This window comes from Thalassophryne amazonica, chromosome 15, assembly GCF_902500255.1.
Source record: "Thalassophryne amazonica chromosome 15, fThaAma1.1, whole genome shotgun sequence".
NCBI lineage: Eukaryota > Metazoa > Chordata > Actinopteri > Batrachoidiformes > Batrachoididae > Thalassophryne > Thalassophryne amazonica.
This window is the reverse complement of record NC_047117.1, coordinates 19,072,507-19,092,323: the sequence shown is the minus strand read 5'-3', so window position 1 is coordinate 19,092,323 and position 19,817 is coordinate 19,072,507. Positions and strand designations below refer to the sequence as shown.

At 41.4% G+C, this 19,817-nt stretch overlaps 1 protein-coding gene across 1 annotated transcript in view; it reads left to right on the top strand.

Annotated features, from left to right (window-relative positions):
* Positions 1 to 19,129, top strand: part of klhl2 (kelch-like family member 2) — a 31,178-nt gene extending 12,049 nt beyond the window's left edge. Inside the window, exons 7-15 of the mRNA XM_034187991.1 lie at positions 32 to 148; positions 1,798 to 1,947; positions 2,056 to 2,173; positions 12,079 to 12,276; positions 12,376 to 12,477; positions 12,645 to 12,773; positions 12,889 to 13,029; positions 13,124 to 13,267; positions 17,719 to 19,129. Of these exons, the coding sequence (XP_034043882.1) occupies positions 32 to 148; positions 1,798 to 1,947; positions 2,056 to 2,173; positions 12,079 to 12,276; positions 12,376 to 12,477; positions 12,645 to 12,773; positions 12,889 to 13,029; positions 13,124 to 13,267; positions 17,719 to 17,747 (1,128 nt within the window). The 3' untranslated portion in view covers positions 17,748 to 19,129. The remainder of the gene's footprint in view (positions 1 to 31; positions 149 to 1,797; positions 1,948 to 2,055; positions 2,174 to 12,078; positions 12,277 to 12,375; positions 12,478 to 12,644; positions 12,774 to 12,888; positions 13,030 to 13,123; positions 13,268 to 17,718) is intronic.
* The last annotated feature ends 688 nt before the right edge of the window (positions 19,130 to 19,817 follow it).

Genomic DNA, 19,817 nt, shown 5'->3' with positions numbered 1-19,817 from the left:
TACATGTGTGTGCGTGTACATTGTTGTGTAGGTTTTCGAAGCCGTGGTAGCTTGGGTCAATCACGATAAAGATGTTCGCCAGGAACACTTGGCTCACCTGATGGAACATGTGCGCCTGCCGCTGCTGTCCAGAGAGTACCTGGTGCAGGTCAGTATGTGTTTGTGGAAGGAAATCTGCCTTCTGAAGCCCATATGTGCAGTTCTTTGATCATTAAAGCTTAAGCCAACATAACACTCCAGGGCGTTTGACAGAAGTGTCAGCTGCAGGTGGCTCAGCCTGGAATTAGATCACAGGTGTGCTTTGACCACAATGTGACCATGACTGCTGGTTCTAAGACTTACACCCCCCCGCTCCCCGTCCTTCCAGGGGGAAAAAACACAACCCCTGTACCATACCTTTCTGAAATAATTGAGGCATGTCATGTTTACAGTTGCTAGCATCCAGTCATCCAGGCAACATGGTGCTACATACGTATCCACTTTATAGTTGATGTTGTTCAACAGGTTTCTGCTGCTGCTTTTGTTAAAACAGGAATTTTATTTGCAAACTGACTGAAAGTGCATCTTTAATTCAACCTCATTCATGAGCGGTCTTTATTTCTTCAAATTACTTGTGTACATTTTGTGATTATGTCACATTCAAAACAAACATGTAACTTCATTGGTAACAAAACTACAACCAATGTGTGAACTAAACAGCAGCTTTTGCCCATCAACAAGCATATTGATGTCCGCCTGCTAATGCAAGACATAAAGAAAATAGCTTTCCTCCTGAAATATTATATTTAAAATGTACTTGTTATTTTCAGTGCTCAAAATTAATTAAGAAAGGGTTTATATCTTAGTAAAGACGTCACAGGAATGCAAAGGATTCTGGGGAGGAACTGTAAATACTTGTCTGCTTATTATATTAATTATAAAGTTTTATGCTCCTTATTGTAGTGAGCATACTGAAGTTTCTTACAGCTTGTTAAAATTATGTACCAAAGTGATTTTGATGTCTAAATTAAGAAACAATATGACACTAATTGAACGGCTGGAGAATAGAATAGAACATTTATTTATCCCTCTACTCTGCCCACAGACAATCACCTCATGCTCTTTTTCACAAAAACTGATGTTTCTTCACTCTCTTCACTGTTGTTGCTGTCAGTCCCACGTTCTAATGCACACAGTCCCATGTTCTAATGCACAAGCATGTGTGTTAGAATGTGGGATTCATCAGCAGCTGATACTGTTGCATGTATGAACGGCATCCACCTGTTCAGTAACTATGGATTTTTGTTTGTTTTTGTACTAATGCACATACTAAATTTTGTTCGTATGACAGCATTTAGAACCTTCTCTATGCACAGTTTGATAAATGACGTTTGTTTTTGTACTAATGCACATACTAAATTTTGTTCGTATGACAGCATTTAGAACCTTCTCTATGCACAGTTTGATAAATGACGGCCCTGGAGTTAGTCACTTGGTGCTGCTGCTTACATTTGGGCAGTTCTGTAACGGAATTATATTCAGAGCAAAAAAACTCCATCCTGTCCCGAGAGAATCAGCCCAAACTATATTTGGTGGGTTCAGCCCCAGTCTTCAGTTCAAGTTAGCTAAAAGAACAGTGTTTCTCAAATGGTCAGTAATGGAATTAAAACAAAAAAAACAGTTAACTACTACTACTACTACTACTGCTACCACTACCACTACTAGTTATCCACAACTGTAGCAATTCAGTGCTAAACAAAGTTCTTGACAGAATGAAATACAATAAAAACTGATTGGTTCTTGGATTGGTTGTGTTAGCGTGTGGAGGAGGAGTCACTGATTAAGAATAGCAGTGCGTGTAAAGACTACCTGATCGAAGCTATGAAGTACCATCTGCTGCCCGCCGATCAGAGAGCCCTGATGAAGACGGCACGCACACGCGTAAGGACTCCAGCCTGCTGTCCAAAGGTACATTCTCCATTACCACAGAAAACTAAAATAAATCCCTCTAAAGACGAGAGATCGTTCCCTCTGCTGTTCATCATGTGATGGTGCTGCTGTTTCCATTGTGTTTAGGTCTTGGTTGTGGTTGGAGGCCAGGCGCCAAAGGCCATCCGGAGTGTTGAATGTTATGATTTTGAGGAGCAGAGATGGTACCAGGTGGCTGAACTCCCCACCAGGCGGTGCAGAGCAGGTATGAGTCCCTTTGCACACTGCAGTGACATAAACTGGGTCTGTGTCCTGCTGCAGTCTGCAAAGGTTGACCTGAAGGCCAGGCTTAATCTGCATCTCTTCTAAAACCGTGCACTCTGAAAAAATGCATTTGGATGGTGCTAATCAACAATTTATGAACAGAATTTTTATGTTTGTCATCAAAAACATACCAACGGAGTTATGAATTCTTGGGGCTGTATCTCAGAGTTCATAGGTAACTATGGTAACAGATTAATGATGAATGTATTAATATAGCTATAGATAATAACACATCCACACTGCTAATCTGTTGTAATCATTACAGCTTGTTTCTGTTACATGCACCCTGCGCTGGATTTGACATTGCTCCCCTCCCCATGCTGGGAGATAAAAGGGGCTACACTCAATGCGTAATCCAAATTTGGGTTAAAGGCTGTGCTTCTCTGCTGCATCTAAAAATGGGACAAGACTTGTCAGCAAGACTTGAAGTATTTATTCTGTATATGTGGACTTCAGAGGAGAAAGATGCTGAGCCTGGACTCTGATTTAGTTCAGGAACTTGTGTCTTTTCTCTGTGGTCTGTTGAAGAATTACATCTGTACTTTCAGATCAACTTTTGGATGAACTGATCTTAGAGAAGATAAGTGAATTCTTAGAAATGGTTTTCTGTGCACAAATACAGTTGAACAGATGTTATACACTCAACAAAAATATAAACGCAACACTTTTGGTTTTGCTCCCATTTTGTATGAGATGAACTCAAAGATCTAAAACTTTTTCCACATACACAATATCACCATTTCCCTCAAATATTGTTCACAAACCAGTCTAAATCTGTGATAGTGAGCACTTCTCCTTTGCTGAGATAATCCATCCCACCTCACAGGTGTGCCATATCAAGATGCTGATTAGACACCATGATTAGTGCACAGGTGTGCCTTAGACTGCCCACAATAAAAGGCCACTCTGAAAGGTGCAGTTTTATCACACAGCACAATGCCACAGATGCCGCAAGATTTGAGGGAGCGTGCAATTGGTATGCTGACAGCAGGAATGTCAACCAGAGCTGTTGCTCGTGTATTGAATGTTCATTTCTCTACCATAAGCCGTCTCCAAAGGCGTTTCAGAGAATTTGGCAGTACATCCAACCAGCCTCACAACCGCAGACCACGTGTAACCACACCAGCCCAGGACCTCCACATCCAGCATGTTCACCTCCAAGATCGTCTGAGACCAGCCACTCGGACAGCTGCTGAAACAATCGGTTTGCATAACCAAAGAATTTCTGCACAAACTGTCAGAAACCATCTCAGGGAAGCTCATCTGCATGCTCGTCGTCCTCATCGGGGTCTCGACCTGACTCCAGTTCGTCGTCGTAACCGACTTGAGTGGGCAAATGCTCACATTCGCTGGCGTTTGGCACGTTGGAGAGGTTTTCTCTTCACGGATGAATCCCGGTTCACACTGTTCAGGGCAGATGGCAGACAGCGTGTGTGGCGTCGTGTGGGTGAGCGGTTTTCTGATGTCAGTGTTGTGGATCGAGTGGCCCATGATGGCGGTGGGGTTATGGTATGGGCAGGCGTCTGTTATGGACGAAGAACACTGGTGCATTTTATTGATGGCATTTTGAATGCACAGAGATACCGTGACGAGATCCTGAGGCTCATTGTTGTGCCATACATCCAAGAACATCACCTCATGTTGCAGCAGGATAATGCACGGCCCCATGTTGCAAGGATCTGTACACAATTCTTGGAAGCTGAAAATGTCCCAGTTCTTGCATGGCCGGCATACTCACCGGACATGTCACCCATTGAGCATGTTTGGGATGCTCTGCACCGGCGTATATGACAGCGTGTACCAGTTCCTGCCAATATCCAGCAACTTTGCACAGCCATTGAAAAAGGAGTGGACCAACATTCCACAGGCCACAATTGACAACCTGATAAACTCTATGCGAAGGAGATGTGTTGCACTGCGTGAGGCAAATGGTGGTCACACCAGACACTGACTGGTATCCCCCCCCCCCCAATAAAACAAAACTGCACCTTTCAGAGTGGCCTTTTATTGTGGGCAGTCTAAGGCACACCTATGCACTAATCATGGTGTCTAATCAGCATCTTGATATGGCACACCTGTGAGGTGGGATGGATTATCTCAGCAAAGGAGAAGTGCTCACTATCACAGATTTAGACTGGTTTGTGAATAATATTTTAGGGAAATGGTAATATTGTGTATGTGGAAAAAGTTTTAGATCTTTGAGTTCATCTCATACAAAATGGGAGCAAAACCAAAAGTGTTACGTTTAGATTTTTGTTGAGTGTAGTTTGCATTGTTTTATTATATTTTACCACTAGATGTAGCACATACTAAATGGATATGTTGTCATTGTTGAATTTGTATATCCAGTGAACAATATAATAATTTGATATTTGCACCATAAATTGCCTCATGAAGTTTATACAAGCCTATTCAATTTTAAGGTTGTTTGGTACATATATTTAAATATGAGTGAAGAGAGGTTTTTTTTGCTCACCAGCAGCGATCTAAAGGCATTACTGATTCTCTCATTGTCCATAGTACCTCAGTGCCCATCCAAATAAGTTTTGTTCCCCCCAAAATTCTCAAACTTCACTTTATTAAGTTACATTAAATACATTACACATACATAAATAATTTAAATATTGAAACATAAGATAAAAATGCATTTAATAAATTTCTGATCAGGTGACAGTCTTGACTGACAGTTGCATGCTGTGTGTGTGTGTGTGTGTGTGTGTGTGTGTGTGTGTGTGTATATATATATATATATATATATATATATATATATATATATATATATATATATATATATATATATATATATATATATATATATATATATATATATATATATATATATATATATATATATATATATATATATATATATATATATACACACACACACATAAATGGCTACTTTTGTCCGGAATAGGCTCTGAAACTACAAAAGGTGAACTCCCCAAAGTTACATATTCTGAACCACCATGACATGGGCTACAACCTGGTACTAGTTTCAAACAAAAAAATTAATATTAAGACAACAATATTAACAATAATCTGATACATACAGTTTTGTCTTTCTGTCTGTCCGGAATAGGCTCTGAAACTACAAAAGGTGAACTCCCCAAAGTTACATATTCTGAACCACCATGACATGGGCTACAACCTGGTACTATTTTCAAACAAAAAAATTAATATTAAGACAACAATATTAACAATAATCTGATACATACAGTTGAACTCCAAAGTTACATATTCTGAACCACCATGACATGGGCTACAACCTGGTACTATTTTCAAACAAAAAAATTAATATTAAGACAACAATATTAACAATAATCTGATACATACAGTTGAACCATATGTACCTCAGTGGCAGTTGTACTCCAGCACAAATCTCTCAGTTTTAATAGCTGGCCGCTGGCCCTATGCATATATGCAGGAGCTCAGCCTGCCTACTGCTATAAACAGAGCCCAGACTCCTGGGCTATCTGCTGCTGGCTAGCATACATAGCGTGGGTGTACATGCCAGCTTGGTTGTATAACCAAGCAGATTCAAATATCCCCCTTGATATGAATGCATCCTTTCTCTGCACATGCTGCACGTGAGTGCTACAAACCTGTTTGACTCTCCTTGAAAAAAATTTAACAACTCTACAAACTTTAGTGTTTTCAGACCTGTTTATAGCAAAAACAAATGTGAGTATTCTGTCATTTACTGACTAATAATATACTGAACATTTTGATTGTAAGAATATAAATACACAATTTAATACAAAGTAACTTTCTTCCATGTGCTTTGTTATCCCCATACTTCCCTCTACCAATATTACACCCATGATATTTGACACCATGTGTGAATGAGTAGATATGCCATCCTACTTAAAAATAGTCCTTAAATCTGGTTTAATCATTATGGCAATATGCACCCTCAAATTGAGATTTTTCTGTACCTAATGGCCAATACTGCGTTATGTTTATCAACTTCAAAATAAATACAGGGTAAACTCTTCATAATGCTGTCCCCAGGAACAAGGATTTAGACCTGCAGATAAGGTGCCAGCTCAGAGATGTAGATGGGTTCTCCCCATGCCAGGCATTGGTGGCTGAGAGGGGGTGGGGGTGGCTGGGGGGTCAATCCACATGATTTTGATAAAACTTATACACAATCACTATGATATAATACTTATCAGAATATAGCCTATTCCTTCTTGGAATGAAGGTTTTCACTCTTAGCAGAGAGCTTTCAACCACAGGCTGTAAATTAAACTTTAAAAGTTTACTGGAAGGCTGTAAATTAAACTTTAAAAGTTTACTGGATAAAATATCAAGCTTTGTCTTTTCTTGCAATTTGTACATGTATTTCTAAACATTTGCACATTTTCTAAAAATAAAGGTGTAGAGTGTACATGATGTGTATCACTTGCCTAGCGTTGATCATAATGTATCGGGCAGATGCATGTTTTCTGTATCACAATGGCACTCTGCAGATCATTTGAAAAAGTGATGTAGTTCTAACTGCTGATGGGGCAGCACCCTTTCAATCAGCCACTAAGTGGGCATAGAGCTTGTGTTCTCCAATGGCGCGTTGTATATAGGCTGCTCATTATGATGTAAGTAAGTCCCTTCGGCTGCTCCCTTGTTTGCACTTGGGGTCGCCACAGCAAATCCAAGGTGGATCTGCATGTTGAATTGGCACAAGTTTTACGCCAGATGCCCTTCCTGACGCAACTCCACATTACATGGAGAAATGTGGCAGGGGTGGGATTTGAACCCGGAACCTTCTGAACTGAAACCAAGCGCATTAACCACTTGGCCACCACATTATGATGTAAATATCCTAAATTAAATTTTGTTAATTATCAACTCTTCACAAACTGCTGTCCTATTATAATAGTGCACTAGCTTTGGGGTTGATCTTATAGTTTTGGTATGTTGATGTTTCATGGCTCAAACTGTTTTTAGTGGTCAAACCTCTTTTTTTACAATTGAAAAGATTGTTTGTTCTCTAAATATACCAATGAATGCATAACTTTAAGAAATATGCAAGGCAACATTTACACCATTTAAAGATGGAATGCCTGTTGCAAAAAGAAACCACTACTTTTGCTGATAATGTGGCTGGCCTGAATATGGCAGAACCTGCGATCTTCCACAGATAGTTAGTCAGATGCTCCAGAGTTGGTAACCCCAATCAGCTGTATATCCACTTTCCTGACAGAAGGACAAGGAACTTTGTCTACCAAGAGGCTCTTCAGAACTATTGGTCAGTAAAAGCTACATTTAAATATATATTCAACATCTCAAATCCAAAATTAACGTTTGCTTAAAAGACATTTTATTTTTGTAGCATTCTTATAAACTAGATTTGCAGTGTATCAACAATTATAAAGGTCATAACATCAATTCTGATTAATGATTATGAGCATACTTGGTCTGCAATATAAAGTCTGAAGAACTTCATTGTTGTTTCTTGCATGCAGCAAAATTCAGTTTTCTCTCTTGGTTTGGGGATTCCACCTATTTTGGGTTTTTAGTTCAAACCTTTGCCTATTCGGACTACATATATACACTCAACAAAAATATAAACGCAACACTTTTGGTTTTGCTCCCATTTTGTATGAGATGAACTCAAAGATCTAAAACTTTTTCCACATACACAATATCACCATTTCCCTCAAATATTGTTCACAAACCAGTCTAAATCTGTGATAGTGAGCACTTCTCCTTTGCTGAGATAATCCATCCCACCTCACAGGTGTGCCATATCAAGATGCTGATTAGATACCATGATTAGTGCACAGGTGTGCCTTAGACTGCCCACAATAAAAGGCCACTCTGAAAGGTGCAGTTTTATCACACAGCACAATGCCACAGATGTCGCAAGATTTGAGGGAGTGTGCAGTTGTCATGCTGACAGCAGGAATGTCAACCAGAGCTGTTGCTCGTGTATTGAATGTTCATTTCTCTACCATAAGCCGTCTCCAAAGGCGTTTCAGAGAATTTGGCAGTACATCCAACCAGCCTCACAACCGCAGACCACGTGTAACCACACCAGCCCAGGACCTCCACATCCAGCATGTTCACCTCCAAGATCGTCTGAGACCAGCCACTCGGACAGCTGCTGAAACAATCGGTTTGCATAACCAAAGAATTTCTGCACAAACTGTCAGAAACCGTCTCAGGGAAGCTCATCTGCATGCTCGTCGTCCTCATCGGGGTCTCGACCTGACTCCAGTTCGTCGTCGTAACCGACTTGAGTGGGCAAATGCTCACATTCACTGGCGTTTGGCACGTTGGAGAGGTGTTCTCTTCACAGATGATGCGAAGGAGATGTGTTGCACTGCATGAGGCATATGGTGGTCACACCAGATACTGACTGGTATTCCCCCCCAGTAAAACAAAACTGCACCTTTCAGAGTGGCCTTTTATTGTGGGCAGTCTAAGGCACACCTGTGCACTAATCATGGTGTCTAATCAGCATCTTGATATGGCACACCTGTGAGGTGGGATGGATTATCTCAGCAAAGGAGAAGTGCTCACTATCACAGATTTTGACTGGTTTGTGAACAATATTTGAGGGAAATGGTGATATTGTGTACGTGGAAAAAGTTTTAGATCTTTGAGTTCATCTCATACAAAATGGGAGCAAAACCAAAAGTGTTGCGTTTATATTTTTTGTTGAGTATACTTATAAAATATCTACAATTATGACAAAATATAAACTTTGGAATATTTTGTAGAGTATATCTTAAACAGGTTAACCTGGGCAGCGCCGGGTACTCCAGCTAGTATATATATATATATATATATATATATATATATATATATACACGAGGTCTGTTAGAAAACTATCCGACCTTTTTATTTTTTGCAAAAACTATATGGATTTGAATCGTGCGCTTGCATCAGCCAAGCTTGAACCTTCGTGCGCATGTGTGAGTTTTTTCACGCCTGTTGGTTGCATCAATCGCCTGTGAGCAAGCTTTGACTGAGCAGTTGGCCACCCCCCTCGTCGGATTTTTATTGTGAGGAAAATGTCTGAACGATTTGGAGCTTTGCTGCATCAAATTTTTCCAGAAACTGTGAGAGACAGCCAGGTGGATACCATTCGGAATATTCAGACGGCTTTCAGGGACGATTCTATGGGGATCACACAGATTAAGGAGTGTTACAACCGGTTTAAAGACGGTGCACAATGGCGTAGGGCGCGCCGCGCTCCGAGCAGCAATCGACAGGCTGAAAAGACAAGATCATTTCCAAACTGAATGCTGTGTTGATCCGGGACGTCGTCTGACTACTACAGAAATGGCAGAAGAGGTGGACATACCACTTTTTCGCCACATTCCACTGTTACAGGAGTTTTTGTCATGGAAAGACGTGCGGAGGAATTCGCGCGTTGGGACGGAGCCGCTAATGGCGTGGGACAAAAGCAACGCCGTGATGAAACCTCACAGAACATGTTGTGGCCTGTCCAGCTCGTCCACAATTTCTCGGATAGTCACACGACTGAAAAGCCACCGAAAGCCATCTGAATCTTCCGAATTGTGCAAGAGCTGGACATGTTACAACATCTCCTGTGAGACCAACACGGAGGTGCTTTTGTCCCGCGCCATTAGCGGCTCCGTGGCGAATTCCTCCGCTCCTCTTTCCATGACAAAAACTCCTGTAACAGTGGAATGTGGTGAAAAGGTGGTATGTCCACCTCTTCTGCCATTTCTGTAATAGTCAGATGACGTCCCGGATCAACACAGCGTTCAGTTTGGAAATGATCTGGTCGTTTCAGCCTGTCGATCGCCGCTCGGAGCGCGGCGCGCCTTCCGCCATTGTGCGCTGTCTTTAAACCGGTTGTAACACTCCTTAATCTGTGTGATCCCCATAGAATCATCCCTGAAAGCCGTCTGAATCTTCCGAATGGTTTCCACCTGGCTGTCTCTCACAGTTTCTGGAAAAATTTGATGCAGCAAAGCTCCAAATCGTTCAGACATTTTCCTCACAATAAAAATCCGACGAGGGGGGTGGACCACTGCTCACACAAAGCCTGCTCACAGGCGAATGACACAACCGACAGGCGTGAAAAAACTCACGCATGCGCACGAAGGTTCAAGCTTGGCTGATGCAAGCACACGATTCAAATCCATATAGTTCTTGCAAAAAATAAAAAGGTCGGATAGTTTTCTAACTGACCGCGTGTGTATGTATGTATGTGTCTGTGTATGTATATAAAAATCCCCATTTTTAACATTGAACAAATGTTCAAAAATTCATCTCTATCTCTCTCTCTCTCTCTCTCTCTCAAAAATTCAAATTTCCTTAATATTTGAGAGCCTTATGTAGGATGGTATCCTTTATTGACTGACAAAGTTTGATACAGATTTTGTGGCCATTTAAATTTAACATTGAAAACCCCATTTAAGGTGTATTTTTACATCATATCTTAATCAGACATGCCCAATCGCTCTCATAATTGAAAGTGAGGTGCATACTGGCACTCACCATCACCTGATAAAATTTGATCCAGATCTGATCCGGATTGTGGATTTGTGGACACTGAAATTTAATATTGAAAAGCCCATTTGGTGTTCATTTTGTATTATATCTCAATCAAATGTGCCTCAATCATTCATTTTTCTGTTATGGATTTGCATACAGCACCAAAATTGAGCGGAGGTTCCAATTTTATGCCTGTTTGTCTATCTTCCAGTTTATCAGTTGGAAACCAAGTCCCCAAAAGCAATGGCAAAGATAGTAAATGTTCTGTGAAAATTATCTGAAGAAGAATTTAGAAACTGAAAAAGTTGAAAAGAAAAAAAACCTGACAACACCACAAAAAAAAACAAAAAAACTTAGATCCAAGTGCATGAACTAAATACATACTCCTAACATTTGATCACATCTAATTTAGCTTATGAAAAGCCACTTCTAACAGGACTTTGATTTTTTTCCAAGGTAAAAATTTGTGAAATTGGGAACTAGTGTTGCCGGAGGTTTGCACTCTATGAACGCGGTGCTCTAGTATTACTGTGGTTTGACAGTCTGTCCTTTCTGAGCATTGTATTGCAACTATCTAATAATATAGCTTATTGTGAGATTAACTGTCCAGATAGACCATTTATGAAGTCTGTACACCAGTATTTCCATCGAGTGAAATTGCTGTGGTATTTACTTTGTATTTTGGCAAAGCCTGTTGGCTTTTAACTTGTTCCAGCTTCAGTTATGGAGGGACGGACAGACACACACAGACACACGGAGGAAACCCATTTCTGTCTTCTGCACTGTGGCGACTACGGCAATCATCAAAGCTTTGGAGTTAATACTTGTAGTATTTTTTTAAAGCCTCTGTTACATGAATATGGTAATCAAAATATAAAGAAATGAGGCCTTATAAATAGCATTAACTACAGTTTAACTACAGTATATTATAAAATAAGACAAAAGTATGATTTGTTGTGTAAATATTATATGTACACAATGAATCATGAATCATGATTTTGTAAATCATACTTTTTGACTATTAAATATATTGAACTATTTTACATGAATTATAATGTCTGAAATCAGTTTGTTAGTTTTGGGAGCATGTGCAGGTGCTGCTACCTTGGGTCCTGTATGGCAACCACCCAGGCTGACAACTGGCCCATCCCCACCTCTGGAAAGTTACTGTCTATCTGCTGCAGCCAGGTGAAACATGGCTCTCTCCTTGGCCTTTGCTGGTTGCTGCAGTCCTCAACACTGAGACACCTGCACGCTGGGTCACGAACCAGAAGAATGTGCCACGCGGCCAAAATGTTGTAGACATTTTTCACATTAACTTTGCGTGATTAGTTTTTTCTTCTGTTTGCCCTCTGTCATTGATTTTAGGAGTGGTTTACGTGGGCGGCTGTGTGTACGCAGTCGGCGGTTTCAACGGTTCTTTGCGTGTGCGGACAGTTGACTGCTACGACCCAATGATGGACCGCTGGACAAGCGTCAACAGCATGCAGGACCGGAGATCAACTCTAGGAGCTGCCGTGCTCAGTGGACTGCTGTATGCTGTGGGAGGATTTGATGGCAGCACAGGTACCATTTGTAACAAGAAAATCTGAGAGCTTTTAGACACCGAAAGCCTCGACATTTATTATATGTGAAATTATTTGATGTTTCTGTACGTGTTTGAAGGTTTGTCTACAGTTGAGGCCTACAACTCCAAGACAGATGAGTGGTTCCACGTGTTACCCATGAGCACCCGACGCAGCAGTGTAGGAGTGGGTGTTGTAAATGGTGAATACATTTCCCACTTGAGTGTTGCAGATAGCATTTAGAGTTACGTAGTCAGAGAAAATAACAGCTCACAGTACAGTAGGAGTAGTTTTGTCAGGGCTCATGTTTGGTTCTTTGAAGCCTTATTTCTTCACTTATAAATTATGTTCCTTATGTGTTTTTTTTAGGAATCCTATACGCAGTTGGGGGTTATGACGGGGCGACCAGACAGTGTTTGAGTACAGTGGAAGCTTACAACCCTAAAAGCAACACGTGGAGCTACATTGCTGAAATGGGCACGAGACGCAGTGGGGCAGGTGGGTGCATGCATAGGGATTTTTTTTTTTGTGTACAAACTTTTCCCAAAATTTTAGACAAAAGTCAAATAAGCCATAAAACAGCAGATGGTGTAATCAGTCATCTGTTGACCAGGTGTGGGTGTCTTAAAAGGCCTCCTGTACGCTGTGGGTGGGCACGATGGCCCGTTAGTCAGGAAGAGCTGTGAAGTTTATGATCCAGCCTCCAACAGCTGGCGACAGGTCGCCGACATGAACATGTGTCGACGTAACGCAGGTAAGGCCGCAGCCAGACATCGTCATCATTAAGGCGGTCAGTTATAAAATACTCATGGCGCTAAGTATTCATGAGCTTTGATTGTGTGTTTCAGGTGTGTGTGCTGTAAATAACTTGCTTTATGTGGTGGGAGGCGATGACGGCAGCTGCAACTTGGCCTCTGTTGAGTTCTACAATCCGAACTTGGACAAGTGGACGCTGCTACCGACTTGCATGAGCACAGGGCGCAGTTATGCAGGTACCATGAATATACCTACTAGGCATGTAGAGATGAATCGATACGAATCTGTATCTAGATACAAACGTGCGCAATGCGAGTGTATCGATTCACTCAGTGTGCATCGATTCAAATGACAGGTGAAATCGTGATCTCACTGCTCACTGCATGCTTGCATCAGTTTTTTCCGAGGCACATTGAATGTACCATCCCTGCTTCGCGTTTTGTTTTGGACATGGATGGAAGCCCGAAAGCACATTTCTACCATAAGAAACATGGAGGTCCGCGAGCAGTTGAAGATTTTTGACGTACCTAAAACATTTAAATCAGGTGTTTGGAGATATTTTGGCTGAACCTTCCCAAGACGCAGGTCGTTTGTAAAGAATGTCGTGCTGCTAAACCATACGGCCACTGCTCCACTCGGATATTCATCAGATTGTAAACCTCCAGCAACTGGGTGACTCACCTTAAGTCACTCAGTGAGAGTGATGTTGTCTTGCAGTTTACTGTTTAAGTTCTGACAGTGTGATGAAACAGGTTCCACATATGAGGAACTGATTCCTGTTCCATAATGTTGAATCTGGTAAATTTTCTGCTTATAAGGACTAAATCAAATCCTCTGCCTCTAGTAGAATCAGGAGAAGCATACCATAGTACCATACTGAATTGCAGCTTCTTATTTTCTATTTAAATTTTTGGTACAATTTCTTTGCATCATGTTGAATTGCATTGTGAGGAATTGAATCGCCATCAAATCGGGAACAAGGGTGAATCGTATCGCAATATGTATCGTATCGCTGGTAGTGTATCGAGATGTATATCGAATCGTTGTCAGTGATGAGATTCACATGCCAAATACCTAAATATAATGTGACATTGTAACTATCCAATTACTTATGAAACAGACTGTATGTATTGCCATAACTCCTGAACAATTAATGCAATATTTTTGTTCAGCCCCTTGAATTAAAGTCTTCACACCCGGTACATGCTCATTGTTTCTTTTCAGCTACATTGAGATGGTGGACAGAGGCAAATTTACAAAAACTGCCACCATCCAGAGACTTGGGAATCTGCCAAATTGCGTTGTAGGATCCTCCAGCTCACACAATCAAATGCCTTTTTTTGCCACATTAATACTTAGTGTCTTCTGCTATGACCTTTGTGCTTTTTGTGTTGTCGACTTCTCCTGATGTTTCTCAAATTTGACATTCTTTTTTTTAAAACTTAGTTAATCATCTACTAATTCTTGTATGAAACACCCTGGACAGGCCGCCAGTCTGTTGCAGGGTCGACACATATAGACAGACAAATTCATCCACAGTCTCACTCACATCTACGTTCAATTCAGAGTCACCATTTCATCAAACATGCATGTCTTTGGAAGTGGGAGAAAGCCAGAGCACCCGGAGGAACCCACGAGAACATGGATACTCCACAGAGAAAGGACCAGGTCGGAGGTGAACCTGGGACATTTTTACTGTGATGCAACAGTACTAACCACTAAGCCACCGTGCTGCCAGCTATTTCTGTTCTTTTTGCAAAATCTGCCATTATCTGTCCTTTTACATTGCATTGGCTTGTGCACCCAATGTGGCTGAGATTTGACGAAGTTTATGGTGTATGCCCCTACTGCTTAGAAAGTCTTCATTTACTCGGGCTTGGGACCAGCACTTGGACTGCTGTGGCTAAGTTGAAAGAATCTAGGGGTACAAATTGTTCTTTAAACATGTTAAATCATTCTGTGAGCCAGCTGTCACTTCCTGGTCATTTGCATTATTTATCTAATTTAGCTGTTGGTTTGTTATTATCCAAAGTTCCCATTGTTAGAAAATCCAATTTATTTCATATACAGTGAGGAAAATAAGTATTTGAACACCCTGCAATTTTGCAAGTTCACCCACTTAGAAATCATGGAGGGGTCTGAAATTTTCATCTTAGGTGCATGTCCACTGTGAGAGACATAATCTAAAAAAAATCCAGAAATCACAATATATGATTTTTTTTAATAATTTATTTGTATGTTACTGCTGCAAATAAGTATTTGAACACCCGTGAAAATCAATGTTAATATTTGGTACAGTAGCCTTTGTTTGCAATTACAGAGGTCAAATGTTGTGGAGTTGATTCCAAAAAGCTCTATTCTGGTCTCATCTGACCACATGACCTTCTCCCATGCCTCCTCTGGATCATTCAGATGGTCACTGGTGAACTTCAAACAGGCCTGGACATGTGCTGGCTTGCAGAGGGACCTTTTAAACTGACAGCATCATGTGTTACTAATGTAATCTTTGTGACTGTGGTCCCATCTTCAGGTCATTGACCAGGTCCTGTGTAGATCTGAGCTTTCTCAGAATCATCCTTACCCCACAAAGTGAGATCTTGCATGGAATCCCAGACCGAGGGAGATTGACATTCATCTTGTGTTTCTTCCACTTTCTAATAAATAATCATAACAGTTGTTGTCTTCTACCAAGCTGCTTGCCTGTTGTCCTGTAGTCCATCCCAGCCTTGTGCAGGTCTACAGTTTTGTCCTTGGTGTCCTTAGACAGCTCTTTGGTCTTGGCTGTGGTGGACAGGTTGGAGTGTGATTGATTGAGTGTGTGTGAACAGGTGTCTTTTATACAGGTAACAAGTTCAAACAGGTGCAGTTAATAAAGGTGAAGAGTGCAGAATAAGAGGGCTTCTTAAACAAAAAAATTAACAGGTCTGTGTGAGCCAGAATTCTTGCTGGTTGGTAGGAGATCAAATACTTATTTGCAGCAGTAACATACAAATAAATTATTTAAAAAAAAATCATACATTGTGATTTCCGGATTTTTTTTTTTTTTTAAGATTATGTCTCTCACAGTGGACATGCACCTAAAATGAAAATTTCTGACCCCTCCATGATTTCTAAGTGGGAGAACTTGCAAAACTGCAGGGTGTTCAAATACTTATTTTCCTCACTGTAATTTGGGAGGAGGTAGGACATGCTATTCCTTGATGTAGTTCTGGTTTGGTCACAGCTTCATTGGTGCAAGGTTTCTAATGTTTAAAACTTCGTTTTTCATTACCTTAGGGATGGTGGAAAAGTGGTTAGTGCCCTTGGTTTGAGTGTGGAAGGTTCCCGGTTCAAACCCCATCCCTGCCACATTTCTCCATGTAATGTGGAGTTGCGTCATGAAGGGTATCCGGCATAAAACTTCTGCCAAATCAACATGCAGATCCACATTGGACTTACTTTTAGGGCAGGCCTGCACAAATCTGCTCCTGGAGGGCTCCTGCAGGGCTCCTGCACTGCATGTTTTTTATGTGTTCCTGCTCCACCCACAGATAATTAAATCTGACAGGTGTGCTCAGCCTATGAGGAGCTGGAAAACAGCAGAATTAAATAATCAGGTGTGATGAAAGCATGCAGGGCGGGTGCTCTCCAGGAGTAGATTTGGCCGACTGTGCCATAATACAGCTGTACAGAGATATTTATTTTTTCAGTCTCGTCCAGGATTGTTTAATTGTATCGTTTCCTGTTTCTCTCTGTTTGATGTACTACTGGATCATTTGCAGTTTAATAGTCCTGCTGCCGTGCCGTACTCTTAGTCTTCTAATGGTTCGCTCACTTCTGTTGGTTACTTCTTTTATTCTTCTCTGTCCCTTTTTATCCTCCCCGGTATGAAATATGGGGAGATACAGCGATCAGCATGTCCGTCCATCTGGCCATTTTCACTTGTTAGTGTGATATCTCAAGAACCAGTTGACCAATTTCATTCATATTTAGCATAAGACTGTACGTGGGTAATCCCCCGGCACTGTGTATTAATGATTTGTGGGAAATGGGGGGACATGTCATCTCCTGACGACTCTGCTCCCCTAAATCCTTAGTACTTGTGGACATGAACACAGTAACAGCTACAACATTGGACCCCACCGACCCTGACTTTCACCCTAATTATTGACATATGGCTGACTGGGTAGTTCTGTAATCCACCTAAGTGTGTCATATTTGGTTGAAATCAGGTTGAAAATCAAATTCCTTCAGCTTGCTTTTGATGAAAATTAGTTTGTTTTTAACAGCTATTTTGGGACCCACCTTCAACCACCGACAACACCTGGATGAGTAGGCCAAAAACACAGGCAGATATGACCCCAATGACTGACTTTTGCAAATTTGACATTGCTAACCAACTCTGGAATGGACCTCATATTTGTGCTATATTCAAAGCAAATCAAATTGGGAAAACTACAATTTTGATCTCTGACTCCAGTGATTGACCACCTGTGCCAAACTTGATGGACATCGAACTGGAAAAAAAAAATCTGAATTTTGGCTTTTGAATCTACTGACCTTGACCTTTACCAAAACAGTTTAAGGGTCAGTCTACATGCACACAGCATGTATGATGGAAATTAGCCCCACACCTCAGGAGTAGTGTAACAAACAAACATTTCTGAAGTTACAGTGTGATTCTGTTTTGTGTGTGTTCCCACCACAGGTGTGACTGTAATCGACAAGCCGTTATGACTGTTCTGGAGGTGTGCCACTGATTCTGAGCAGAATGTGCTCTGCTAAATACTGATCTTGGATCTGTCTGTGATGCCAGTAAGCTGCTGTTGGGCAGCACTAGCACAGCCATTGAAGAAGATGAAGAATACGTCAAGATTGCGGACGATTCTGAAGGTTTTTTTTTTGTTGTTGTTTTTTTTGCACTTTTTGAGCAGAGGAGACGTGACAGGGATGGAGTCATATTTTAATGCCCTCGTGGCAGGACCAAGTGGACTGAGCAGTTTGAAGCACCACTGCAGTGCCACTGAGATGCTGCTGTTATGAAGCTACTAGAACAGTAAACTTTAACCTCGGTAACGATAACATGATCCAGCTCGGACTGGGCGGAAATAAATGGGAGAAGAAGGCAGAAAAGGAGCACTTAGGACACAACTTTTTCTTTCTCCTTTGAGCTGATCATCTGGAGGTGTGTGTGTGTGTGTGTGTGTGTGCGCGTGTGCGCGCGCACGCGTGCGTGCTCGCTTGCATGAATGGGTGCTGCCTTGATTGCACATGCGAGCATGTGTGTGTCTGTGCACTGTTCTGCCCCCTCCATGTGGTGGTGCCTGGTCTGATTTTTGCATGAACGCTTTCTGTCTGACCTCTGACCTTTCCTACGTTGCGGCGTAGATGCCCAGAGTAGCTGAATGTGGAACTAAGCCTGATTTCTGCTCCTTTGTTGACTGACCAGAACACTGCTGTGCCTGGCTGCTGTTCTGAGATTATTATTTGACAGTCGGACTGAGAGTGCTGACAAAGGCGTCTGTTTCGCCACATGGCATCAGTTCAGAAGATCACCTGTGGAAGACGCTGATGTACATTTCACTGGATCGCTAATGTAATGGAGAAAGTTCTTGTTGCCTAACTGTGACACACGTGGGGAGCAGCTAACTGACAAGTGGATGTTTCGATGCATCACCGTCACCTGGCAGCCATCTTTGCTGTGGTTATAACCGCTCCTGGCACGTGACACAGCCTGATCTCACTGCATGGTCCCTCCCTTGGTGTAGCATCCCTGATACGACTGCACACCCTGACGTGTTGTGAATGTGCCAATTTTAATGTCTGAATATTTCTGTCTCTCTTTATCAATGATCTGTTTTCTCTTTCTGGAAAGTGACCAAACCTACTCTTGATTTGTCTCGTCTCTTTCTCTTTCCTATTATCGACTGTTGCTATAGTAACCAGTATCGCCGTTTCTTGTCGGTGTATTGAGGAATGTAATGTAGGCTAATGACTTTGAGACGTTTCATTACTTGTTTTATATTATCATTAATAAATATGCTTCTTGTATTTAAAGCTGTGAAATGATACATGCTGTTTTTAAACCTTTGCCAAATCAGTAAAACATTGAAATGGAACTTGCTGTTTGTAATTATTAGAATTGATGCTTTTATTTTTCTGTGAACAGTGTTGAGACAGTGATGTGCAGAACAAAATGATACACAGAAGAAGATTAACCAAATGTGACCTCATGGAGGAAGCTGGACAAATGGAAAAGAAAACTGCTGTGGGGGGCTTATTACCAATGAGTCAGTTCAGTTCCCAGTCACACAGCTAAGGTGCCCTTGAGTAAGGCGCTCAATCCCCAGTGTGTTAGGTGCGTAGTTGAGCACCTGGGCCTGTATATGCGAAGCAACTCCTTCTCAAAGAGCTCCTAACTTGGCCTAAAATTTTCTGACAAGGAATCCTAGTCTGAGAGAGATCCAAGCGATGTCTCTGAGAGCAGCTCTGAGGGCATATAAACTTTCATCTTTGTGAGGAGGCGGGGTTGACCCTGTTGCTAGGTATGACAAAGTCCACTAAGAGCTGTGATTGGTTGTCGCAAAATGGGAAGAAGTAAAAAAAACAAATGCGCTCTGCGCTCCAAGTTATGAGTGGACAGCAAAATCAACCCATCATATAAGATGAACTGAGTTAAGATGTGTAATCATGAAAATAATTTAATGTCATGATGATGAAACTCGGCAAAAGTGAAAGAGTTGTTACGCAGTTTGAAAATGTTTGTACCTCATTCACATGCTGATAATCTATATATTAAAAGCATGC